The sequence below is a fragment of the Oncorhynchus tshawytscha genome, linkage group LG31, assembly GCF_018296145.1.
Source record: "Oncorhynchus tshawytscha isolate Ot180627B linkage group LG31, Otsh_v2.0, whole genome shotgun sequence".
NCBI classification, from domain to species: domain Eukaryota; kingdom Metazoa; phylum Chordata; class Actinopteri; order Salmoniformes; family Salmonidae; genus Oncorhynchus; species Oncorhynchus tshawytscha.
In genome coordinates this window covers 13,962,512-13,990,443 of record NC_056459.1, presented here as the reverse complement: position 1 = coordinate 13,990,443, position 27,932 = coordinate 13,962,512, and the positions used below count along the sequence as shown (strand labels likewise).

Genomic DNA, 27,932 nt, shown 5'->3' with positions numbered 1-27,932 from the left:
ATAAAAATAAATACTTTCGAGCCAGTTCTGAGATGTATAAAGAAATAAGTCAACAAAAATATGTAAATAAACAGAATAGTGTGCCTCAGGAGGAAGATGATGTAAAGTATGGAGGCCCATTAGTCAGCCCATGGGTGCATCTAAAACAGCACCCTATTCCATATAGTGTACTACTTTTGTAATGCACTACTTTTGACAAGAGCCCTATGGACCCTGGTCAAAAGTAGTGCACTATAAAAGGAATAAGGTGCCATTTGGGACTCACACCCATCTCTAGCCAGAAAATAGATCTCAGAATCTCTTTGAGTCTAGCATCAGGCCTCTGGGCAGAACATACACACACATAATCCACCCAGCCTCTACATGATGGACTCCATTTTCCTTCTGCCTTAAGCTTCTGTGATTATTCACCAGGCTCCTTTTAAAACAAATGGCTGCAAATAGACACCAGGGTTCTAAGAGGCAGGCAGGCTTTAATATGTACCCCTCAGTCTCTGAGGAACTGCATAGAGGGGTGAGAGAGAGAAAGGGGGAGAGAGAAAAGCAGATACTTTGGCCCTAACAGAGAGTGTGTGAGAGATGGATGCCGCCTGGCCTGGGCGACATATATCCTGACACCGACACAAAAGAAAACATCAACCATGCCTCCTCACAAAGCAGGGGACAGTCTAATATGTTATTTTTTCTTTCTCCCCCCCCCCACCACACATAGCTGCCTCTAATGCAATTTTTGACATCTTAAGTGCAGCAACAATCAAGCCCTCTTTGAAACTGCCCATGCACGCAGAAAATACAGAATAGAGGAGAGGTGGGAAGATGGTGTGACAGCAGTAGGGATGCGTCCCAAATGGTGCCCAATTCTAAATTTAGTGTGCTACTTTTGACCAGAGAGAGTCAAAAGTAGTGCGCTATATGTGGAATATGGTGCCAATTGGGACGCATCCCAGATGCAGGACCGATAAAAGAGTGTCCTTTGACCTTAAGTGACATGGTGAAAGTAATCACGATCGCTCCCTTGATATGAGAAAATCAATTCTGTACATTTAGTTGTAGGGTCTTCTTTTTCTATCAGGGGTGGGAACCTAAATTATTTCCCAAGCGTTTCGTTCTGAACAGAACCAATATTTGTTTTGTTCCCTTCTACTGTTACGACCAGCAAAATAAAGTTCTGAACCGTTTCAACCCCCAAAAAATAACGGTTTATATTGTTCCTTTCTGTTCCTCTTTAAATTATTTTTTTTGTACATTTAGCGAAACATTAGATTATGTCACCAATCAGATAGAACAGCTTACTATGGAGCAGGCTACGGATGTTTACATGTATTGGACAGGCAAGTGTAGGGTGCGAGATATGACAGAAATGATTCCGGTTGGGAGAGATTGAGAGAGGGAGAAGGAGAAGGCTTGACATTGAAGCACTGGGCATCTTATTATCTTAATTAGGCCCACAGAATTATTCGTACGGAGAAGAGACGATTTTAATGTCTTTGAACTTCAGAGGGTTGGTTTAACGTTGCACCAGAGCTAGCTAACTAGCTAACAAGCTTGTGTGTGCAGAGCGTCACCAGAACTAAAACAAAAAGACGTTTTATCTTTTTGTAGTTGTCACGTTCGTTGTAACGAGGAGACCAAGGCGCAGCGTGATGAGAATACATTCCTCTTTATTAAAGGAAGAACACTTAAACAAACTAACCAAAACGAACGTGACGCTGTATAACATGAGTGCTGAAACAAGCAACTATACATAGACAATAACCCACAAACTATCCCAGGCATATGGCTACCTAAATATGGTCCCCAATCAGAGACAATGATAAACAGCTGCCTCTGATTGAGAAGCAATCTAGGCAACCATAGACCAAAAAACACCTAGATTGGAAAAAACCCATAAACAAAAACCCTAGACAGGACAAAAACACATATATCACCCCGTCACACCCTGACCTAACCAACATAATAAATACAACAAAGATAACTAAGGTCAGGGCGTGACAGTAGTTAATAAATCCAATGGGAAAAATGATATTTATAGTATCTAACTAGCATTGAAAAATGTAATCCATTCTTCTCTAATAAAAATACCTCTGAAGCATCAGTAGGTAGCCTAAGCTTCGGAGGGGAAGGGGCAGTTAGCCTACACATGCACACACACTAGCAAAGATTTTCAGCTGGCAGGCAGACACTGGAATAAGTTTCTGAGTGGCTTTGCATAAGCACGTTGTTACATTTTTGTGGGAGTCAAAAAAAAAATACCCGGTATGTAAAATAATGTAATATTAATTTTTTAAAAAGTAAAATAACGGTTCTGTTCCGGAACAGTGTAGACCACTTTTTTTCCCGGTTCTGATTCTGTTCTTCAAAAAATGTTGGTTCTGTTCCCTGATCTAGGTTCCAACCGATGGTTCCTATTGCATAGAGCTATAGGACACCAAACAGCAATGTAGCTGCAGGGTCTTCTGTTGCTGTTGTCTAGAGCCAAACAACCAAACAGCCATTTAGGCTTCATGAGGCAACAATGGCTGACATGGAAAATAGGCTAAAAAAATATTAGCACAAGGGATCCACTAGTATTAGTCAAGCTATGGCATTATGGTTAAAATGCTTTTGACAGGACATCAGAATGAGAAGATACAGTAGTTTGTTTGCCCTCAATTTCATTCTGAGCCCCCAAACGCTGTCTTCTATGTTGGCACTAAGACATGCCCTATGCATGCCTGGCCTCTCTGATCGCCCCTCCGTATGTTCCATTAGAGTTCAATCTATTAGAGGTCATTCCATTTCAGTTCCTCATGACGTAGTGGATGTTTATCTATTTATAATTCAGAACTGTCTCTTTCTCCTTCAGAACTCAAATATTCATGAACCAGTTTTTTTCTATTAAATATTGTTGTATCGCCGCTCATTTTTGAACGTATGTCAAAAGCAATTCTTCTGATCCCTAAATGTGACTTTTCCACCAACCGATCATTACCGACAGCTGGATGATGCTGTAATTAATTAAAGATAGCACAGATGCTCCAACACACATTTATGTATTAGTCTGTCCTTACAAATCTAACTATTTCATGCAGAAATGTTTATTTTATCCATAAGGTAACAGTAATGGATCTGAAGACACCACCCCACACATAGATATTTCTACGGTCTTTCAAACAATTCGAAAACCAAAAATATTTACTGTACTGAAATGACATTATTTCTCAATTGTGAACATAGGAGAAAAGTGGATGCACCACTGCTCCACGCAGCTCTGTGTGTGTGTGTGTCTCCTCATGCCACGAGTCCATTTCATGTTCCTGATTGTTAAAACCTGTTACAGATTTAGGTTCCCAGTTGGGAACCAACGTAAACTGGGACGTGGCGCATGGAACGCAAAAATATTCTTAGAAATATTTAACCTCCACACATTAACAAGTCCAAGTGTTTTCTATTCAATAATAATTATTATATGCATATATTAGCAATTTTTGACAGATTTTTTTTCTGTTTACTATGGGCACGCAATTCCTCCAAAGGGGGCAGTAGTCAGCCCTATCCTTAACAGGTGAGCCATGTCAGATTAGCATGTTAGCACGCTAGTTATTCATTAGCCTGTGTAGCGAGAGTGAGACATACAGGTGTGAATGGTGACAGTAGCTGTTAAGGATAGGGCTGACTACTGCCCCCTTTGGAGGAATTGCGTGCCCATAGTAAACAGAAAAAAAATCTGTCAAAAATTGCTAATATATGCATATAATAATAATTATTGAATAGAAAACACTCTAAAGCTTCTAAAACCGTTCAAATTATGTCTCTATGTAAAGCAGAACTCTCAGGGCATCCATTCTCCCAAACTCTCTCTTGACAACAGAAAAGTTGGGCCAACTTTGACGTCATCGCCCCCACCCTTCCCAACCAGCTACAGATCTGGGAACAGGTCCTATCTCTTCAGCGCGATGTCCCCTTTCAGTGGGGCCTCTCATTGTGAGGCGGGCTGAAACCTCCAGGTCACGCGAAAATACATGCACTTTCATGCGCACGTCTGGTCCGGAGCTCCCTTTGTTCCAAGATTCACCAAACGATGTAGGTTTGTCTGTTCACGCTAAGGATTGTTTTCTATGTTAAAAACATGCTAAAGCTCGATTCTGCACTTAGTTTGACCAGTTTAGTCGACATATAATATGTCATTTTGAAGTTTTGATGCGCATCCACTAGAATTTTGCCTGCATTTCGACCGGAATTTGTCGTTTTTGATAACCTAAAGACACAGACTTGAAAACCAAACGCAGTTTTTGGTAAGTATAACTTCTTCCACGACTTCTGATCGAAGAACATCAAAGGTAAGGGAATATTTATGTGTTAATTATGGGTTTCTGTGGACTCCGAGATAGAGGAGACATAATGCTAATTTCTGAGCGCCGTCTCATATTATAGCCTAGTGAACGAATTCTGTAACGTTAAAAATAAATGTAACACAGCGGTTGCATTAAGAAGAAGTGTATCTTTCTAACTATATGTAGAACATGTATATTTAGTAAAAGTTTATGATGTGTATTGCTTGTTATCTGACGTTAGCTCTGGCAGATATCATCATTTCTCCGGACATCTGAGTAGCATTTTTTTGAACATGGCATCATTGTAAACAGAGATTTATGGATATAAATTGCATATTATTGAAAAAAACATAAATGTACTGTGTAACATGTCCTATTACTGTCATCTGATGAAGATTTTCAAAAGGTTAGTGAATTATTTTTCTTTTAATCCTGCGGTTGTTGATTGCATATTTTGTTCAACGTGGCTAATTCAAATTAGCTGTGTCTATGGTGGTGGTTTGACATAAATATGTGCTATGTTTTCGCCGTAAAACATTTTAGAAATCTGACTTGCTGGCTATATGAACAAGGTGTTTATCTTTCATTTGAGCTATTGGACTTGTTAATGTGTGGAGGTTAAATATTTCTAAGAATATTTTTGCGTTCCATGCGCCACGTCCCAGTTTACGTTGGTTCCCAACTGGGAACCTGAATCTGTAACAGGTTCGGGTCCCGAAATTGAGATCCGATCCGAATTGGATATGTGAAATTCCTACCCGACCCTGACAGGCTCCAGACGTAAAAAAATATATACTGTTTTTATTTGATCCGATTTGGACCAAAACATGTCAGAGTTGAGAGAGAATCAGATTCAAATTGGGTCAGGTCTGTATCTGACCCAATGGATCTGAAAGAAAAAAGATTTTGCGTGATTGCCCAAAATGGAGCATTATCGACATACTTGTCTGCTGAACTTTAACGTGCATTTTCGTTGTATCTAAAATAATTTATCTGTGTTCTACAGCTTAGTATTTTCATAATTACATCCCTATAGTTAGATGGAGAACATTAGGAGGTTTTCAGAAATGTTTTCCTTATTTCTGTTGACTAAATATTTGAGTAGGAGGAATTTTTTGTGATGATCATCGCATGCCAGCCTGAGAGTAACAAATTATTTTACTGAATCTCCGAGCTGACAAGGTACAAATCTGTCATTCTGCCCCTGAACCACTGTTCCTAGGCCGTCATTAAAAATAAGAATGTGTTCTTAACTGACTTGTCTAGTAAAATCAAATAAAAAAAATCAAATAAAATTACAATCTAGTTTACTTAACTGTTTTGATAAACATTGATTTAGACTAAAGGTAGGCTATAGCAAGCTTGACCAACAAGCTTCGAATTAAAAATACATTTTGAATAAACTAGGAAAGGATGGAGTCTCCCATTTGCATTCCCGTGTCATTTCCAACAATTGGGATATGTAGGTGTAGGTTTATTTTGTTTCTGTTGACCACGTTTTTGAGTATAGAGGATTTTTATATGGTGATTTTAGGATGCTAAGTAGTCAGAGAGTGCTGTGTGTTAGACAGTGTTAGACACATTTTAGTAGGCTATTTCTATAACTCAGGTCTAACTAATTATAATAGCCTAATATTTTGTTTTCTAAATGAAATGCAGATTTCATTCAAGCCTACAGAATTAGCCTACACAGCCTGAGATTGGTTTGGATGCCGGTTTGATAGAAAAGTCATCCATGCCACTCTGTGAAGAGTGAAGTTGTCCTGATATTTCTTATACCTATCCATGCCTTACACAATGTATACATCGGCAGCCTTTCAACATTTGGCTACATCATTTTCTGCAGATAAGCCTATGGCTATCAGTCTAATGCAAACACACATTCACACACTGCATGAGCAGATTAAATGGTCAAAAATGCTATTTTTTAAAGACGACCAGAAGAATGTGTTGGCAACTCTGCAGTAGTAGTAATTATTTTTTAATGAAAGCCAGGAAACTAGCGCATGAATGGGTCACCTTTCTTATATCACACATTCAACATTAATTAACACACTGTTATTTTAAATATAAAAATAATGATAAAATAGCTAAATAACATACTAAATAGGCCAAGCCTAACAAATGAAAAAAAGCCTGAATAAACAAGTAAATTGAATCAATTAAACAATTATATTAAGTAGCTCAGATCTTGATATTATGGGCAACATTTTCCCCCCTGTATCCACAATGTGCATAAATGAGGCGATTACAGACAATTTCCCTGTTTATATATTTCTTGCACTTTATACAGCCTAGGCTATCATTATCCACTGTGTCCTCCTCCTCTCCCATAACAAGTAGGTCTATAGCTTATTTCACCTGAAGTGAAGTGCACAGTGGCTGGTATTCATGAAGTGAATATGTCATTTTGTCACAAAATGATAGTGACACATTTGGTTTGAGGAAATGGGACAACCTGACAATAATGTAAGATAATAAAATGGAAATGTGTGTTTCTGTTGTTTAGGAACTAACTCTTCAAATATAATTTCAGATCCGGTTGGTATTTCACATATTTTCACACAGATCGGGTCGGACCTCGGGTTACCGGGTTCGGGTAGATTCACGAAGACCTCTTGTTCAAATGCTGCTAATGGAGAAATAGCATGCTAACATGCTAATCTGATGTAAAGCATTGATGCAACATCCTGCCGACAATCTCAGACAACCTTCATGTATTTTTGATTCAGACAAAATCCTAATAGGGTCCACTTGATTTGCCCACTCAAGCATCCGTTTCCCCCCTATTTAACTAATAAACACCAATAATAGACACTACAGTATTGTCTTGCTAAAACAGAGGTGAGGATAAGGACACGTGTGAAACAGGAACTGAACTCTTACTTCTGTCCTTGATTGCTGTAACTGTTGTCGTAGGAGTCATAACCCTGGTCATCGTAAGCTGTCCCGTATCCATCATCATATTCCTGGAGATAGAAAGAGAGGATAAAATGCATAAAGAACATTTAGAAACATCACCACAACGTTTTTTTCTGCGCTCTGCCATGGGACTGGTTAGTCCAGGTCACTAAGTCCATCCATGTCAGTTGGTCATAGCATAGTTTGTTTCTATCTATAGTTGTCTCCTTTAGAACTATACTATTCATCAACCCTTTTTTCTACACCTCTGTTAATTCCTGGAAGTGCGTCAAAAGCAATTCTTCTGATCCCTAAATGTGACTTGTTCCCCAACTGATCATCCGCGACAATTGGATGCTGCTGTAATCACTTAAAGATCAGCACAGATGCTCCAAAATGCATTCAGAAAATCTAACGATTTCAATGTGTAAATGTTTATTTTATGCATTCGTTAACTGTCATGTATCTGAAGACACCATCTCACACATGTCTACTGTCTTCCAACTACTCTGACCTCGAAAATATATACTGATCTTAAATGCGCACATTATTTCTCGATTGGGAGTATATTAGAAGAATAGGTCGTGTACCATTGCGCCACATACAGTACCAGTCAAAAGTTTGGGCACACCTACTCATTCCAGGGCTTTTCTTTATTTGTACTATTTTCTACATTGTACAATAATAGTGAAGACAAACAAACTATAAAATAACACATATGGAATCATGTAGTAACCAAAAAAAGTGTTAAACCAATTTTGACTGGTACTGTGTGTGTGCGTGCATGTGTGCGTGCGTGTGTGTGTGCAACAGCCAGATGTATCTCCTCATGCCCCGAGTCCATTTCATCACCCTCTCTGAAGAGGAGCTTGAAACATCTGCCTGAGCTCCAGCAATATCCCCTCTCCTCCCCACTCCTCCCCCTCTTCCCCACCCCCCCAGTCCCCTAACCCCCTGCCTAGTGGAACATCAAAGGGGCGCAGAGCCGCACCCGTCCTAATTTAGGATAAATGGGAATTATGTTCCACAAAGATGTCGACCCCTCGTGACACATCCCTCATCCCCCTCACCCCCAACACTCCACCACTAATTCCATCTGGGTGATTTGCATGCACAAACTGTGAGAATTACAGTGAGAGAGAGAGACAACATACTCATCTCCGTGTTATTATGAAGGCCTCTAATGCCTGATTAGAAACATGCTTCTGCCAGACGCCACCATTTGGATCCACTCTTTTATCTTTAATCCTGAGGAAGCTAACGAACTAACTGTGTATGACGGGGGAAAATAAGTTCATCAAAGTTGGGCTGGTGCTGTGGTTGTGTAAATCTGTATGCATCCCAAGTGGCGCCCTATTCCTTCCAAAGTAGTGCACTATATAGGGTGCCAATTGGGAGGCACACTGTTACAAAGAGTTCCCTGGCCTCTGGTTTTCTAATCACCACAGTAACAACATTAATATTACCATGTTAGATCATGGTGTGTAAATCTGATCATCAACTTTCTGTAACGGTTTTCTAGTGGTGATGAAGGAGAGTCGGACCAAACTGCAGCATGTCGATTGCGATCCATGTTTAATACAACAAAGAAACACGAACTTACAAAAAAACAATAAACGAAACAGCCTATGTGGTGCAAACTAACAGAGCGTACACATAGGACACTAAGGACAATCACCCACGACAAACTCAAAGAATATGGCTGCCTAAATATGGTTCCCAATCAGAGACAACGATAAGCACCTGCCTCTGATTGAGAACCACTCCAGACAGCCATAGACTTTGCTAGACAACCCACTAAGCTACAATCCCAATACCACCACCAAAACCCCAAGACAAACACACCACAATTACAAAAACCCCATGCCACACCCTGGCCTGACCAAATACATAAAGATAAACACAAAATACTTTGACCAGGGCGTGACACTTTCAACTGTCATTCCACTTTGTTGGTGGATTATGTATTATGGACTGTAAGGCCATGATACAATGTTTGGCTGTCACGTCCATATGCTAAATACCTATAGTACCAGTCAAAAGTTTGGACATACAGTGCCTACTCAAAAGGGTTTTTCTTTATTTTTTACTATTTTCTACATTGTAGAATAATAGTGAAGACAACACAACTATGAAATAACACATATGGAATCATGTAGTAACCAAAAAAGTGTTAAACAAATCTAAATATATTTTATATTTGTGATTCTTCAAAGTAGCCACCCTTTGTCTTGATGACAGCTTTGCACAATCTTGGCATAAATAGTAAAATAGTACAAATAAAGAAAAACCCTTGAATGAGTAGCTGTGTCCAAACTTTTGTCTGGCACTGTATATAATATATCATATGAATCATATTTGAAGAGTTTCATTCCAAAATGCTATATATCCATTTTTAGAAATGTTTGTAAATTATATTTTATTGTTTAAAGAAATTATGAAAGATATAGTTTTTTTCATTATCTAATTGTGGCATGAAAAAAATACAAAATCTGTCACTTGATGGTTTCATTTCAGAGAGACAAATATTTATTGTTTATTTGTATTTTATTAAATTTGTATAATTCATTAAAATACTGAGATATATTGTATGAAAAAAATGGGAAATTACTGTATATAATTTTAAACTAATACAATTGCTTAGAGAGATTTTTTTTACGTGTTATGTGTTTGCCTCAAAAAGCATCTTGCTCCAATCAGTTTATTCCAGTTCAGAATAACAATTGTATTTTAACAGCAACAGTTCCAACCTAGACTAGTTTTCAACAATAATTTCTACAGTAAGATGTACAGTAGACCTGATCATTTTTCATCTTCATCTGTTCTGTTACTAGGGTTGCACTATCAGTAGCTAGTTTGCTTTGGCGAATGTTAGCTATTTGCTGTGTACAAGGCCAGGAGATTGTTTGAAAGAGAAACTCACATCTACTTCTATGAGAGTTAGTTAGTACTCCCTTATTTCTGCTGATCGTCACCTGTTATAAAAGGACAACAATGCCCTGCTAGCTGACGTACTCTTCAAATGTCGAAGCACTGTTTCCTGAAACATTCTGCCCTGTTCTGAAAGAACTCCCTGGGGTTTACCATCATATTCATTTGTTCTGCATACCTGCATACCTATAACATGATGCTGCCACCACTATGCTTGAAAATATGGAGAGTGGTACTCAGTAATGTGTTGTATTGCATTTGCCCCAAACATAACACTTTGTACTCAGGACAAAAAGTGAATTGCTTTACCACATTTTTGCAGTATTACTTTAATACCTTGTTGCCAACAGGATGCATGTTTTGGAATATATTTATTCTATACAGGCTTCCTTATTTACACTTTGTCAATCAGGTTAATATTGTGGTGTAACTACGATGTTGTGTTGTTGATCCATCCTCAGTTTTCTCCTATCACAGCCATTAAACTCTGTAACTGTGTTGGCTTCATTGTGAAATTCCTGAGCGGTTTCCTTCCTCTCTGGCAACTGAGCTAGGGAGGACGCCTTTATCTTTGCAGTGACTGGGTATATTGATACATCATCCAAAGTGTAATTAATCACTTTACCATTCTCAAACGGATATTCAATGTCTGTTTTTTGTGTGTTTTTTTACCCATCTACTAATGGGTGCCCTTCTTTGTGAGGCATTGGAAAACCTCCCTGGTCTTTGTGGTTGCACCTGTGTTTGAAATTCACTGTTCGACTGGGGGACCTTACAGATAATTGTATGTGTGGGGTACAGAGATGAGGTAGACATTCATAAATCATGTTAAACACTATTATTGCACACAGAGTGAGTCCAGGCAACTTATTATGTGACTTGTTCATCAAACGGTTACTCCTGCACTTATTTAGGCTTGCCATAACAAAGGGGATGAATACTTACTGAGTTAAGACATTTCAGCTTTCATTTTTTATTCATTTGTAGAAATGTAAAAAAAAACATCATTCCACTTTTACATTATTGTGTGTAGGCCCTAGACAAAATATCTCTATTTAATCCATTTTAAATTCAGGCTGTAACACAACTAAATGTGGGAATAGCCATGGGGTGTGAATACTTTCTGATGGCACGTCTATTAATATTAAATTGTAGAAAAATCTCAGCAAAATAGTAAAAAGTAAAACCATGTATCTGTGGCTGATCAAGTATGCATAGTGAGCCTCACTTATCAAATAAATTAGGCTCAGTTGAGTATGAAAAGCCAGAGGGAGATGATCCTAGATCGGAGGAGAGAAAATATATTTTTTGGGGTCCAGCAGAGGAGACAGTCAACCCAGAAATATAACTCATTTTCAAGTTGTCAATAAATAATAAAACAGTTGGAAATCTCCACAGCAATTGGATTCACTAATCCAGTTCACGAATCTATACAACTATTATTTGTATCTGAAATATATGCCTGCATGATGAACGACACAGAAAAGTTATTGTCCATATATTGTTTGATTAGTCAGCTGTAACAACATTGAGAAAACAAATACTGTGCAACATGCTTAATTAATGACTAGCATTTGCAGTATATTCACATAATGAATAACATTATGGAATCATCACTTTCTCTGTCAGACACAATAATAAGGTCAATGCTGGTGATTTCTCATGTTCTACTCTGTTGCATAGATCCATTTTTAAAGACATCCTCTCAGCATTACAAGACTAATCATATGTCCTGACCCCATGTAGTTGATAGTATCATGGCCTTGGTTATAATCTAATAGCTGGTTATGAGTGTAATGAGACAATATCGTTCTATAGAACAGAAGGCTGTACTACAAAGCCACGCTCTGGCTTCTCCATAAAACGTAGCACGTCTCGCAGATAAATATACAACAAAAACATAGTTAGCTCTGCAAGGAAGGTGCAGGGGATCAAGCAGACCGGTCAGGAGGTCACTGATGGACCCCAGACAGCCTCTTTACCAGGAGTTTGAGCTACACCTCGCGTGCGACATTATAGGGCACCAGGGCACAAAAAGAATAGAGCCAGGCAATATTTTGTCTCAGTGGCTTCTGAATGTTAAAAACCAGCAGGCTGGTACAGGTGACATTGTACTTGACTGAGTGTGTTTATGTTTATGATGTATATGGTGTACAGATGAATCATTGATCTGTCACTCGTAGCACCTTTTCTACCTGCGTTTATTGTCAGTATAAGTCTACGCTTGACGATGTGTTTTTATACACTGAGTGTATTAAACATAAAGAACACCTCTTCTTTCCATGACATAGACTGACCAGGTGACGACTGTACAGGTGTAAGTTATGATCCCTTATTGATGTCACTTGTTAAATCCACTTCAATCAGTGTCGATGAAGGGGAGGAGACGGGTTAAAGAAGTATTTTCAAGCCTTGTGACAATTGAGACATGAATTGTGTGTGTGTGCCATTCAGAGGGTGAATGGGCAAGACAAAGGATTTAAGTGCCTTTGAACGGGGTGTGGTAGTAGGTGCCAGGCGCACCGGTTTGTGTCAAGAACTGCAACGCTGCTGGGTTTTCATGCTCAACAGTTTCCCATGTGTATCAAGAACTGTCCACCAACCAAAGGACATACAGTCAACTTGACACAACCTTCGGAAGCATTTGAGTCAACATGGGCCAGCATCCCTGTGGAACCCTTTCCACACCTTGTAGAGTCCATGCCTCGACGAATTGTTCTGAAGGAAAACTCATCTCAATATTAGGAAGGTGTTTGTAACGTTTTTTACACTCAGTGTATATGCACTGTGCTGCAAACAAGATTTCCCACAGGGATAAAAAAGCCATTATCTTCTCTTTAACATAACCATGGAAGAAGTCAAAATGGAAGCACTCAGAGCAAAGGATAGATTGTCAACCATAAATGTATTTGAAGGCTACTGTCCCTTACCATGTAATGGAGATGTAATTCCTCTCTTAGACCCATCGCTGTTGACTTGATCAGGGTGCTGCCTTTCCTCATTTCAGTGTTATTACTGTGTGATGTTCAGTGTCACTTTAAATCCACATTAGAGCCTAACAATGTCATGTTATTGTCGTTTAACTTACCAGCTCCACTCTAAGTGAGTTAGGGGAGAACTTAACCCAGAACATGACTGTTTTACTAATTATGTTTGCAGGTTAACAACATATTTTCAAATCAAATCAAATCTAATTGTATTGATCACACGCATATATTTCGCAGATGTCATTGTGGGTGTAGCGAAATGGTTGTGGTCCTAGCTCCAACAGTGCAGCAGTATCTAACAATTCACAACAACGCACACAAATCTAACAGTAAAATAATGGAATTAATTCATATATAAATGTTAGGACGAGCAATATCGGAGTGGCACTGCCTAAAATACAGTATAAGCAAAGTTGCTTATGAGCTAGCAGCAGAGCTGCCACGTATGTCGACGCAATCTTTCAATTGCTTTTATTATGTTAGCTAGACTTTTCTTTAGAAAGATGAGCCTTTGGGAAATTCTAACAACTTTTCAATCAGAAACTTGACTGCGATAGGTAATGCCTTTGTTTCGCCTCTCGCAAAGCACTGATAGCACAGCTCAGTAACTAGCAGTGTGAATGAAATGGTTTGGAGGGATAAATCAGGACACACACACACACACACACAGCACTTATACAATATGGCTACATTTCCAAGTTTAAACAGGATTAGCATGTCAGAAAGGGATGGATGGAGAGAGGGGAGCAGACAGACGAGAAAGAGAGAGGGGAGCAGACAGACGAGAAAGAGAGAGGGGAGCAGACAGACGAGAAAGAGAAAGGGAGCAGAAGAGAGAGGAAAGAGAGAGAGAGAGAGAGAAAGAAAGAGAGGGCAAAGAGAACAGAGAGAGAGTGAGAGAGCAGACGGGAAAAAGCAAATAGAGCAGAGAGAGAGAGACAGAGGGAGGAAAGAGACAGCTCCTAAGTGAGTCTTTCATTTGTATGCCAGAGGAGAGCATGAGATGCGTGTTGTTAAAAGATAAGGGCTGCCCTCAGAGGCCATAGAGACTAACAGAGGCTCTGGCACTGCATGTTTCAACAACAGTATCACAGATGCTTTACTGTGCTCTACAATATACCCGGTGGATCAGAGGAACAGATACAGAGGGATGCTGCCGAAATACAAAGGGAAGGTTTGGAGTTTCACACCACCATAGCATCTCTATGTGAGTTAGACATTATACAACCATCATCATCATTGTCATTTCAAATGGTATTCATATGCTGTTTTTAACCTATATTTACACACAAATAAAGTACATGTCATTGTTAAATTATACAGTACAGATGAAGGATCTTAAGTTGATCATCCTGTTGCAGGAAATGTAAAATGTGCCGTGCATTTGAGGTTTAAAAAAATTTCAGACTTGATTTTCCCTTAAGAAAAATGTCTATGAATTATAACCCACATAATAATTCAATGTATTGTTGCTGCAGGATTATTTTCCTGCTGTAGCAAACTGGCTCAAATTAAGATCCTACATCTGTATGAACAAGTTTTCCTCATGGTCATTATATCACAGCCATCTGTTTCTTAGCATAAATGTCTACATTTGAAATCTGTTTTTGGTGTACCGTGTAAGGAAGTGTGCCCAATACCCTATAATGACATTATTTTCAAATGTATTAAAAATACTGAGTATTTTGTTGAAGCACCTTTAGCAGCGATTACAGCGGAGTCTTCTTGGGTATGATGCTACAAGCTTGGCACACCTGTATTTGGGGAGTTTCTCACGTTCTTCTCTGCAGATCCTCTCAAGCTCTGTCAGGTTGGATGGGGAGTGTCGCTACACAGGTCGCTATTTTCAGGTCTCTCCAGAAATGTTTGATCGGGTTCAAGTCCGGGCTCTGGCTGGGTCACTCAAGGACATTCAGAGACTTGTCCCGAAGCCTTGGCTGTGTTCTTAGGGTCGTTGTCCTGTTGGAAAGTGAACCTTCGCCCCAAATGTCCTGAGCACTCTGGAGCAGGTTTTCATCAAGGACCTCTTTGGACTTTGCTCCGTTCATCTTTCTCTCGCTCCCGACTAGTCTCTCAGTCCCTGCCGCTGAAAAGAAATCCCCACAGGATGATGCTGCCACCACCATGCTTCACCGTAGGGACGGTGCCAGGTTTCCTCCAGACGTGACGCTTGGCATTCAGGCCAAAGAGTTCAATCTTGGTTTCATCAGACCAGAGAATCTTGTTTCTCATGGTCTGAGAGTCTTTAGGCTGTCACGTGCCATTTACTGAGGATTTGCTTCCATCAGGCCACTCTGCCATGAAGGCCTGATTGGTGGAGCGCTGAAGAGATGGTTGTCCTTCTGGAAGGTCCTTCCATCTCCACAGAGGAACTCTGGAGCCCTGTTAGAGTGACCATTGGGTTCTTGTTCACCTCCCTGACCAAGGCCCTTCTCCCCAGATTGCTCAGTTTGGCAGAGCAGCCGCTCTACGAAGAGTCTTGGTGGTTCCAAACTTCTTCCATTTAAGAGTGATGGAGGCCACTGTGTTCTTGGGGACCTACAATGCTGCTGACATTTTTTGGTACCCTGCCCCAGATCGGTGCATCGACACAATCCTGTCTCGGAGCTCTATGGACAATTCCTTCGACTTCACGGCTTGGATATTTCTCTGACATGCACTGTCAACTGTGGGACCTTATATAGACAGGTGTGTGCCTTTCCAAATCATGTTCAATCAATAGATTTTACCACAGGTGAACTCCAATCAAGTTGTAGAAACATCTCTAGGATGATCAATGGAAACAAGACGCAACTAAGCTCAATTTCGAGTCTCATAGCAAAGGGTCTGACTACTTACTGTATGTAAATTAAGTATTTCTGTTTCTATATTTTTTATATATTTGCAAAAATTTCTAAAAAACTTTTTTCACTTTGTCATTATGGGGTATTATGTGTAGATTGATGTGGAAAATAAAATATTTAATAAATTTTAGAATAAGGGTGTAACGTAACAGAATGTGGAAAAAGTCAAGGGGTTCGAATCCAAATGCACTGTATGTTTGTATTGTATGTAACTTGTAAATATACACATTATACCGCATTCAGGAGCATTAGACTGTTGTCAGCTACAATTTAACACCTGTCTTCTCTTTACGCTGTCAGCAGGAAGCGTGTAGCTCACACACACACACACACACACACACACACACACACACACTGCGCTGCTCCTCATCACCAAAGGGATCATGTTGTTCTTTAATATGGGATGAATTTTACCAGATGTGTTTTTTAGCCATGCTGTGAGTTGTATAGTGCCTTCAGAAAATATTCATACCCCTTGACTGTGGAAGAAAATGTGTATTACTTTTAAATAAATAAGTATTCAACCCCCTAAGTAAATACAAGTTAGTATTACCTTTCAGGGTGTCTCTAAGAGCTTTGCAAACATGGATTGTACAATATTTGTCCATTATTCTTACAAAAAAATCTTAAAGTTTGTTATTGGTCATTGCTAAATAGCCATTTTCAAGTCTTGCCATATATCATATATTTTCAAGCCGATTTAAGCAGTGCTTAATTTGTAAATCGGGAGGTGCCGGAAGAAAAACTGAGTGCGAGAAGGTGATCTGGGGAGCTCTAAGGTACCGGTGTTGTGCCGAAAAGCTCCCCCCTGCCAGAATTATCCCCCCCCCCTTCGCGTGAACTCGTACTTACTCAATTCTTCATCGCTGCAACATGCTTGAACTCGCATGCACTCAATTCTTCATTGCTGCGACTTGCTTGCTAGTTGAGATTTCTGTTCACGTTAGGCTGCGTTTCATTTTATTTTTCATGTCGGTTTGATCTCGGGGAGGCACTACTAATGTCTGCATTTTTCGGTTTGGTTATTTGTTTCAAGTGTATTAGTCTATAAATAAATCTCTTTGCCAAAATTCGCCATCTTATTCGACTAGTAGTTGTTCTGAAATGTTTATTACTTGCATAACAAAATCCCCCCCCCCCTTCTATCTTGGGACTGCAAGGCCTGGCACACTTCTGAATCATTTTGGTAGCTCATGTTGACCAGTAGTGTGTGCCACAGTAATTATTTGACTGTAGCCACAAAGTTAAGTAAATTAGAAAGGGGGAGGGATTTCGGGCAAGGCTATTCTCTTGCCTGCTGAAATTCTCCCCCTCTTCTATCTTGGGACTGCAAGGCCTGTTGTCTTTAATATTTTTTTTACAATGGAATAATAAAGTCTTTGAAATGCTATACTGTTAGTAATCTCTATATTGTAATCAATAAAGTGTTTCAAAAGGCTGTACTTGTATTAACATATATGTTCAGATCATTCCTGAGAGAGAAGGGGTGTAATATCTCCAGATGAGTATGTGGTACCCTTCCTCACCCATGCCAACAAGATGTTACTTCTTGTGGGGTCTTTGCCTTGAAAGTAAGTATGAGAGTACAAGTAATGCACAATTAACCTGCTGAAAGTATACTGACGAAAAGGCAAAACAGAATGGTCAAATTATATTATAGCTGTGTCGTTGTATAGTTGCGATTATAATGTGTAACATAATTTTGTTGGGTAAACTGAAATGCCCATCACATTATTTCCTCAGTTTGCTGAATGTGTTCTGAAGGAGGAGTCGATTGTCTTTTCAAATACGGACAAAGATGTTAACTTCATGAGAGAAGAAATAGCAGTTACTCTCCTCCAAAACACTGGTATGTTCAATTTCTAATTTAATATAATTGTAGATTTTAAAAAACAACAACATTTATATGGATCTTTCAAGGTGATCTTTGATCCAACTTCTGACTAGATGGCCACTAAAACACATGCATTTAAACATTTGGTTACAAGAAACCTATACTATTCCCTTATTCCCTGTTCCCTGTTTGCTCAGAAAAATACAAGTAAAGATGTATAGACTACTTGACATTATGTTTTGCTGGATAACTTGAGCCAACTGTGCCACTTCTGTGGGGATGGGGATAATAATGAGGAAGACACTAACTGGGTAATTGCTTGTTCACTTCTAAAGGCATATTTTTACGAGTATGAATTTGTATGAGCAGTAATATTTCTAGAGGTAGTATTATCCCCTTTGTCTGATAATGAAATAATTGTAATTCAAGAAAATGTATTTAATGTTTTAAATATATTAACATTTTTCATCATAAATGTCAGATTGGTTGTGACCGCTGCCCACGATGGTTCCACCAGTCCTGTATGAAAACCATCCCATAATTGGAGGATTATGTCTGCGCTGCCTGTCAGGACTAGGTTAGGCTTGAGGTCCAGGCGACGGTATCACCTGGAAAACTTTCCATAAAAAGTGGACTAAATATTCAGTCGAGCTGTTGCAGATTTCCAATTTGTTTATGTTATTTATTGTCTTTTTATTTTTGATTTATTGTAATTTTATATATTTTTATGCAAAGATTTAAATTTGAATTTCCTATTTAATGCTTGTTAACAAACTTTACTTTCTATGATGTTTTTGTGTTATTGTGTGATAATATTTGTATTATATTATATTGTATTATTATATTTATTTTCTTAAACATTAGAACATTTTCTATCTTGCAGTACCAAAATTATCCAGAGGTGTGCCAGGCCTTGCAGTCCCAAGATAGAAGAGGGGGAGTATTTCGGCAGGCAAGAAAATAGCCTTGCCCCCCCGGACGCATTCAAGACAACTGGGAAATCGTGAAAAAACAAGCTCCGACTGGGAAGATTTGTTTTGGACGGTCATCCAACTTGGAATTCCAAGTGGGGAACTCTGGCCTCGTTCCAGAACTCCGACTTTCTGACCTGAACATCACTGACGTCATGATTCAACCTCTTTTTTTTGTCCAAGTTCCCAGTTATCTTGAAAGCACCATAATACCTCACAAATGATTGAAATGACAGGCTACTTTGACACAGACAAACTGAGAATCTGAGTTCAATGAAAACGACCTTGTCTTGAATCCATCAATAGCCTATGCCTAGGTGTGTGGAGACATATTTTATGGTACAATATGAGGAGTAAATTATAGTCCTTAAAATGCTTTTCAGTTTCACTGACTCACCCAATGATGCGCAGCTCACATGCTGGTGATGGAATATGCGGTCGTGCCAAAAGCCTCTCTATCTCTCTCTCTCTCTCTCTTGTTTTACTTTGTAAAACAATATTTGGAAGAGAAGTTGATCAAATATTTTGGTAGCCTAGAGCTGACGGATTAGAGTCTTCTCTTTTCAGCAGGAGCCATTTGCTTTCCATCATGTGTTTTCCCGAGATTATAAACTAATTGAAATATTGCGAAAGGCACGTTTTGTTTGGATGGTGTTTGTTTACGGACATATTTGCTGCGCGTTCCAGACTATAGGCTATGCCTTGTTATTGAGCTACACTCCACAGCTAGTCTAAAAGAAGCTATTTATACTCGGTGGCTAAATTTTTGCCTTTCTCATGGTGTAGTAGGTTATTCTGAATTGATGTCCTTTCTTTCTGAACAGACAGCAGTAACTATATAACTTTGGCAAATTTATTTCGATTCATCAGGCATGCCGCAGCTCCTCCAGAACCCTTTGCGTGCCTCTATAAAGAAATAAATGATAAAGTGCAGTGCTGGAGAGATGCGAGTTGCAGGCTCATGTCTGTCAGAGCAGAGAGAAGGGGAGAGATCATCGTGAGCAAATCTAATTTTAGTTATGTGAGAGATACGGGGGGCGTGGCTGGAGAATTAACGCAGTGACAACTCAAATTAACTTTGATCGCTTTTATTAGAATTTTTACATTGCAAATAGTGACAATTATTTTTTATGCCACTGAGAGGCACCGGATCCGGCCAAATAGGTTCCGGAACAAAACAATCCAAAACGGAAATGTGCCGGATTCTGTTCCGGCAGGATTCGACTCAAATTAAGCACAATTTTTACGTGAAAACTGTATCTAGGCCACTCAGGAACATTCAATGTTGTCTTGGTAAGCAACTCCAGTGTATATTTGGCCTTGTGTTTTAGGTAATTGTCCTGCTGAAAGATGAACTTCTCTCCTAGTGTCTGTTGGAAAGAAGATTGAACCATGTTTTCCTCTAGGATTCTTATCCTAAAAAACTCTCTAGTCCTTGCCGATGACAAGCATACCCATACATGATGCGGCCACCACCATGCTTGAAAATATGAAGTGATGTGTTGAGTTGGATTTGCCCCAAACATAACGCTTTGCATTCCAGACAGAAAGTTAATTTTTAAGTGTTACTTAAGTGCCTTGTTGCAAAAAGGATGCATGTTTTGGAATATTTTTCATTCTGAAAAGGCTTCCTTCTTTTCACTCCGTCATTTATGTTAGTACTGTGGAGTAATACTAACATAAATGTTATCTCTTATGAAAGCAATTCAACTCGGTATCTATTTTAAAGTTATGATTGGCCTCATGGTAAAATCCTGGACAGTTTCCTTCATCTACGGCAACTGAGTTAGGAAGGACGCCTGTATCTTTGTAGTGACTGGGTGTATTGTGGAACAGGTCGAGAGCTTCAAGTTCCTCGATGGCACGGCAACACCTCTTCCCCCTCTGTAACCTGAAAAGATTTGGCTTGGGCCCTCAGACAGCTTCACCATTGAGAGCATTTTGACTGGCTGATCACTGCTTGGTATGGTAACTGTTTGACATCCGACAGCAAGGTGCTACAGAGGGTAGTGCATACTGCCCAGTACATCACTAGGGCCGAGCTCCCTGCCATCCAGGAACTCTAAACCAGGCGGCGTCAGAGGAAGGACCCAAAAATGTCAAAGACTCCAGTCACCCAAGTCATAGACTGTTCTCTCTGATAGCGCATAGCGGTACCAATGAACCAAGTCTGGAACCAACAGGACCAACAGGACCTTGAACAGCTTCTATCCCCAAGCCATAAGACTGTTAAATAGTTAATTAAATAGTAAACCAATAGCTACCCGGAATATCCTCATTGACATTTTTGCACTACTCTCTTTTGACTCATCACATGCTGTTACTGTTAATTATCTACCCCGTTGTATCTCACCGGAGTCGGAGTCAGCATCCGAGTGAGCAAAACAGTGCCCCTCTGTCTCTGTATGTTTTGGATTTGGCTTCACACCAATAGCCAAACATTATTGACAGAAAAAACTTGAATTGTTGCATCTCGTTGTGTTGTTGTCTTCCGGTGGCTAGCTAGAATTAGCCATGGTTGGAGATAAGGACTTTTGGTTTGACTTACTTCTTCATACTGGCCAATGATTATAACGGTGATTCTGATCCAACCATTAATTCATACATTGTGCACCTGGCCTGAGAGGATGGACGTTCAATATGTAGCTAGATGTAGTAGACTAATGTTAACTAGCTGGCTCATCATTGCCAATGAAAGAAAGTTAGGCTATTGAGCAAGGACTATAGCCAGGTATAGCTAGGACAACTAAAACTAAAAGCGTGGACTGTATGGCAGAGTCATAGACTGTTAGGGCAACATGAAAGAGGGGAAGATGGCATTGGCATTTCAACATGTTGTTTCTACTTATTTACAAAACTAACCCACTTGCATTGCGCAACACACACACACACGCACACACTCACTCATAAACATAAATCAGTACCATGGACAGCCACATAATATTTAGCTTATTTTGATTTGACTAAATTGTTTTTGGAATCTTTTAGTTGTCACTGTTTTAGGCTAAGCAATCAGTGATTTAATGATGAAATGTTGAAATGGTGCTGGAATAGTGGAGGCAGCTCCTGTTTTCTTCGCCACTTGCGATAACGCTCAGGTGTTCTAAATCAGTAGTTGTTTAGTTAGTTCAAAAAGGTTGGAAATATTAACTTGCTTGATCATGCTGTAGGTCAGTTTGTTACATGCAATATGCTTTGTGGATTCCACCGGACAGATGTTGCTCTCCGGTTTTGTGATGAGACGAAGGGGTGGTTGAATTTAGTCTTCTTATTGTCTTGGCCTTAGACCTATATACTGTATCACGGTGGCATGGCATATGAACTAACAGGTTATAGAGCAAACAACGCAATTACAAAAACACATAGGTTGTAAAATTGCTTTTTTCCCCCTGTCTTGGCTTCCCCAGTGATTTTACCCATGCACCGCTAATGTCTTTGTGGTTGAATCTGTGCTTGAAATTCACTGCTCGACTGAGGAACCTTACAGATAATTCTATGTGTGAGGTACAGAGATAGTGTAGTCATTTTAAAATCATGTTAAACAATATTATTGCACACAGAGTGAGTCCATGCAACTTATTATGTGACTTGATAAGCACATTTTTATTCCTGAACTTATTTAAGCTTGCAATAACAAAAGGGTTGAATACTGATTGACTCGAATACCTTTTTACTTATTTATTTGTAAACATTTCTAAAAACATAACTCCACTTTGACATTGTGAGGTATCGTGTGTAGATGAATGACACACAATCACAATTGAATCCATTTTAAATTCAGGCTGTAACACAACAACATGTGGAAAAAGTCAAGGGGTGTGAATACTTCCTGAAGGCTCTGAATGTGTTCTTCTGCTTAACATGAGACACTACTAATGTCCCAAATAGCCCCTATTCCAAATGTAGTGCGCCATTTTGTGGACCCATAGGAATGCAGACACTATCTGCTCTCAGATGGAACTCATGTGTTTGAGTTCGAGTCCTGTGATGTGACTGAGGCCTGCACCATAGATTATGGACAGGAAATAAACGATAACTCATGAAGACGGTATGAGATATGAGCTTGTAGCTGTATTTCCGTCACCAGGCATCAACCCTGGGAATGACTTCACTGTCACTACGGTTTAACAAGAAAGCTCTCCACTCTCTGTCTCTGTCTCTCCCTTCACTCCAACGTCTCCTTACACCACATAAACTCTTCACTGTCCGTCTCCTCACATTCTTCATCTCCACCTTTCTCGTTATCAGTCCAAATTGAAATGACAAGTGTTTCTGATTCCTGGTGAATGGTAAGAAATTGGTAGCAGGCAGAATAATCACAATCGTATTACTGTTAATTCCTTTCCAATGGGCTGACAGGCAGGTGGGGAACAGGTTCCTGATGGCCTTGTGAGCGTGGGTGTGTGTGCGTGCACAAGTGTGTTTGTGTAGGTGCGTGTGTATGTGTGTGGCGTATGAAATATATTAAATGATATTTCGATGCAATTACATTTTTGTGTAATCAGCCTCAGACTGCAAGGCAAATAATATCATTTATAATTTAGTTTTATACTAATTAGATTCCCCAATAATCTGATATCACTACTTGCTGTTCTTATCAAATCACTGATATAAGATAGAGGGAATGATTCAGTAAAGCCACTGAATTCTGAAAATAATTGAATCACCGAAACAAAAACGTTGTAACTCCAGAATGCTCCATACAGTACGTCAGGGTTCTCCAATAGGTGACCCACGGGGAAAAATGTGTGCCTTTTTATTTCTTAGTAAAATAAATATACAATTGAAGTCAGAAGTTTACATACACCTTAGCCAAATACATTTAAATTCAGTTTTTCACAATTCCTGACATTTAATCCTAGTAAAAATGCCCAGTCAGTTAGGATCACCACTTTATTTTAAGAATGTGAAATGTCAGAATAATAGTAGAGAGAATGATTTCTTTTAATTTTTATTTCTTTCATCACATTCCCAGTGGGTCAGAAGTTTACATACACTCAATTAGTATTTGATAGCATTGCCTTTAAATTGTTTAACTTGGGTTAAACGTTTTGGGTAGCCTTCCACAAGCTTCCCACAATTAGTTGGGTGAATTTGGGCCCATTCCTCCTGACAGAGCTGGTGTAACTGAGTCAGGTTTGTAGGCCTCCTTGCTCGCACACGCTTTTTCAGTTCTACCCACAAATTTTCTATAGGATTGAGGTCAGGGCTTTGTGATGGCCACTCCAATACCTTGACTTTGTTGTCCTTAAGCCATTTTGCCACAACTTTGTAAGTATGCTTGGGGTCATTGTCCATTTAGAAGACCCATTTGTGACCAAGCTTTAACTTTCTGACTAATGTCTTGAGATGTTGCTTCAATATATCCACATAACTTTCCTCCCTCATGATGCCATCTATTTTGTGAAGTGCACCAGCCCCTCCTTCAGCAAAGCACCCCCACAACATGATTCTGCCACCCCGTGCTTCACGCTTGGGATGGTGTTCTTCGGTTTGCAAGCCTTGCAAGCCTTTCATCCAAACATAATGATGGTCATTATGGCCAAACAGTTCTATTTTTGTTTCATCAGACCAGGGGACATTTCTCCAAAAAGTATGATCTTTGTCCCAATGTGCAGTTGCAAACCATAGTCTAGCTTTTTTATGGCGGTTTTGGAGCAGTGGCTTCTACCTTGCTGAGTGGCCTTTCAGGTTACGTCGATATAGGACTCGTTTTACTGTGGATATAGATTCTTTTGTACCTGTTTCTTTGCTGTTGTTCTGGAATTGATTTGCACTCTTCACACCAAAGTATGTTCATCTCTAGGAGACAGAACACGTCTCCTTCCTGAGCAGTATGATGGCTGCGTGGTCTCATACTTGCGTACTATCGTTTGTACAGATGAAGGTGGTACCTTCAGGCATTTGTAAATTGCTCCCAAGGATGAACCAGACTTGTGGAGGTCTACATTTATTTTTCTGAAGTCTTGGCTGATTTTTTTTCTGATTTTCCCATGATGTCTGAAGCTGGAGACTCATATCTCCATCCCTAACTTTAAGCACCAGCTGTCAGAGCAGCTCACAGACCACTGCACCTGTACATAGCCCATCTGTAAATAGCCCATCCCGCTACCTCATCCCCCATACTGTTATTTATTTTACTCCTTTGCACCCCATTATCTCTGCTTGCACACTCATCTTCTGCACATCTATCACTCCAGTGTTTAATTGCTATATTGTAATTATTTCACCACTCTGGCCTATGTATTGCTTTACCTCCCTTATCCTACTTATCCTATCCTGTATTCTTGACTGTATGTTTGTTTATTCCACGTGTAACTCTGTGTTGTTGTTTGTGTCACACTGCTTTGCTTTATCTTGGCCAGGTCGCAGATGTAAATGAGAACTTGTTCTCAACTAGCTTACCTGGTTAAATAAAGGTGAAATATATATTTTTTGGAATGTTAAGCAAAGAGGCACTGAGCTTGAAGGTAGTCCTTGAAATACATCCACAGGTACACCTCCTACTGAGTCAAATGATGTCAATTAGCCTATCAGAAGCTTCTAAAGACATGACATAATATTCTGGAATTTTCCAAGCTGTTTAAAGGCACAGTCAACTTAGTGTATATACATTTCTGAACCACTGGAATTGTGATACAGTGAATTATAACTTAAATAATCTGTCTGTAAACAATTGTTGGAAAAAGTACTTGTGTCATGCACAAAGTAGATGTTCTAACCAACTTGGCAAAACTACAGTTTGATAACAAGAAATGTGTGGAGTGGTTGAAAAAGTAGTTTTAATGACTCCAACCTAAGTGTATGTAAACTTCTGATTTCAACTGTACATTTAATTTTTTCATTTTTTCTAAGTGATTTTAATTTGGGAAATCTGTTACCAAGTATTCCCATGCATAAATAGTAGGTATATAATGGTTCAAATGTTTTAGATATGAGGGCATCGGTCCATTCAGAAAATACCTATAATCTTTCCTGACTGAATCGATTCGTCCTCTCCCTCAGCCTATCAAACTTTATGCATGTAACTGCAAATGACATTGTCATAACAACTGTGTGCAGAGTGTGGGAGACGCAGCTGCTCGCACCAACGAGAGGTAGGTCTACCTTATCCTTGATCTAATACTGGTAGGCTACATCTATGTGCCACCTTCAGTATTCAGATGTTTGTAAAATGGCTTTCGCAATGATAAATCAAAGGCTTTATTAACCAAAGTAATTTGCTTGGTCATTGTTACCAAACGATCTGTAGGAAATTGTGTTTTACTGGCAGAGCTGTGTCGGCTACCTGAGTGGACACATCTCACATCTTGCTTATTGCACATTTAACTGCTGATTGGGGCTTTCGATTGGCAGATTCACTATGCAAAATATTTTTGGTAGTTCTGCTTTAAACAGTGAGTGCATTTGGTCATTTTTACGTTAACAGGGTCATGGTGTACTTTCATAAAAAGAACCGCAATCATTTTTGCCAGATGCACTGGTCAGAATGAGAGAAGAGAGTAGCTCTCGTCCTTCAAATTACAAACAATCAAAACCATTCGCTTTTGAGACGGCTTTGAAATCCAAACCTGTGTTATATCACTTGGCTTTGAATGTAATAGCTCATTTCTAAAGATAAATATTGACATATAACTAGCTCAATACATGTTCACCTGCCACATGACAAGTTAATCAGTGGATGATGAGGACTTCAGATAAAAAGTGGGGGGACAAAAACAAATTGCCCCCCCTAATTTGATAGTGGTAGATGCTTAGTCTACCCTATGGCTCACCTCACCACACACACACACGCACGCACGCACACACACACACACGCACGAACGCGCACGCACATACATACACACACACACACACACACACACACACACACAGTGCCACTCAGCTCAGAGAAGTCAGCTCAGACAGATCCAGCACCTGAGCTCCACCACCACCAGATATTCATTCAGAATGGAAAATGAACGTGTTCATGCAACAACTGTCAGTGCATTGAATCATATCGCAACGAAACCGAATCTCATCGATTCATACCACTAATCATATCGTACCAAATCGTTTTAAACTAGAAGTATCATTCCTGGTAAGGAGAGATAAACATCCCTAATACGCAGAGAGGTATATGTGATCGTATCGCAATGTAATCAAGGTTTGAAATTATTCTGTCAAATACTACATCTGCTTGGGCTTCTTGAGGTCAGTGTGCAGTGTACAAATGATGTATTAATATATCCCGGCCCCCTAACCATCCGCTCAAGAAAAAAATCGACCCGTGGCTGAATGTAATTAGAGACCCCTGCAGTAGGTGATATATTGTAATGTTAACTTCTCTAAAACATGCTGGATAAACAAAACATGGCTTCAAGCCCTTGGGCTGAGCCAGACTGTCTGTAGACAAGGTGAAAGCTGGAAGAACGAGACAGGAAGTATGAGCAAGAAATACATCTCCTCCTCAGCAGTCATTTCATAGAAAACTACGAGAGTCTATTTGTTAGCATCGCTCAATGACAACAACAACAAAACAGTAGGTGTGTGTAGTACCAACACTCTCAGACGATGGAGAGTAGTGGAGCTCATTCAGTCTGTAATTCACAGCGATATGGTGAAGATTGATCATCAGCCAGATGTCTGTGGTGCTCTCCCTCCCAGATCCCCAGGTGTGCGTGTGTGTTTATCTGTGTGTGTGTGTGTGTGTGCGTGCGTGTGTCTGGGGAGCCAGTTTACAACTGTGACAGTGATGTCAAGCAGCTGGTTCAGTCGTGGCTCTCTACCATTTGTTCTCTACGACCTCCACCCATTCTAACTGCAGACCTCCATATAAACCTGTCAGATGTGGTTAGCTATGGTCTGGCAGGAAACTCATCCAACAGAGGCAACCTACTCTCCTCCTCTCATCCTCTCCTCCCCCTCCTCTGCTCCTCCCCTCCCCCTTCTATTCTATCGTACCCCTCTCTGCTAAATATGCTGGGTTGGTGCAGCGTCTCTGAGGACCTGCTGTGACAGTAAGGTGGGAGGTAGAAGGAAGGAGGGAGTCCTCCTTGGCATGTGTACAAAGGGGTCTGACTCTGGGTTTAATATACAGTGTCTCTGCCAGCTGTTCATATTTCAACAGGGCTCCCTCCAGACAGGACAGGTAAACTAGCATACCATAACAG

At 39.8% G+C, this 27,932-nt stretch overlaps 1 protein-coding gene across 2 annotated transcripts in view; it reads right to left on the bottom strand.

Moving 5' to 3' along the window:
- LOC112229269 (KH domain-containing, RNA-binding, signal transduction-associated protein 3) overlaps positions 1-27,932 on the bottom strand; it is a 152,356-nt gene that overhangs the window by 19,779 nt on the left and 104,645 nt on the right. For both annotated transcript variants that reach the window (XM_042310585.1, XM_042310586.1), the window contains exon 7: positions 7,200-7,282. In XM_042310585.1, coding sequence (XP_042166519.1) covers positions 7,200-7,282 — 83 coding nt within the window. The remainder of the gene's footprint in view (positions 1-7,199; positions 7,283-27,932) is intronic.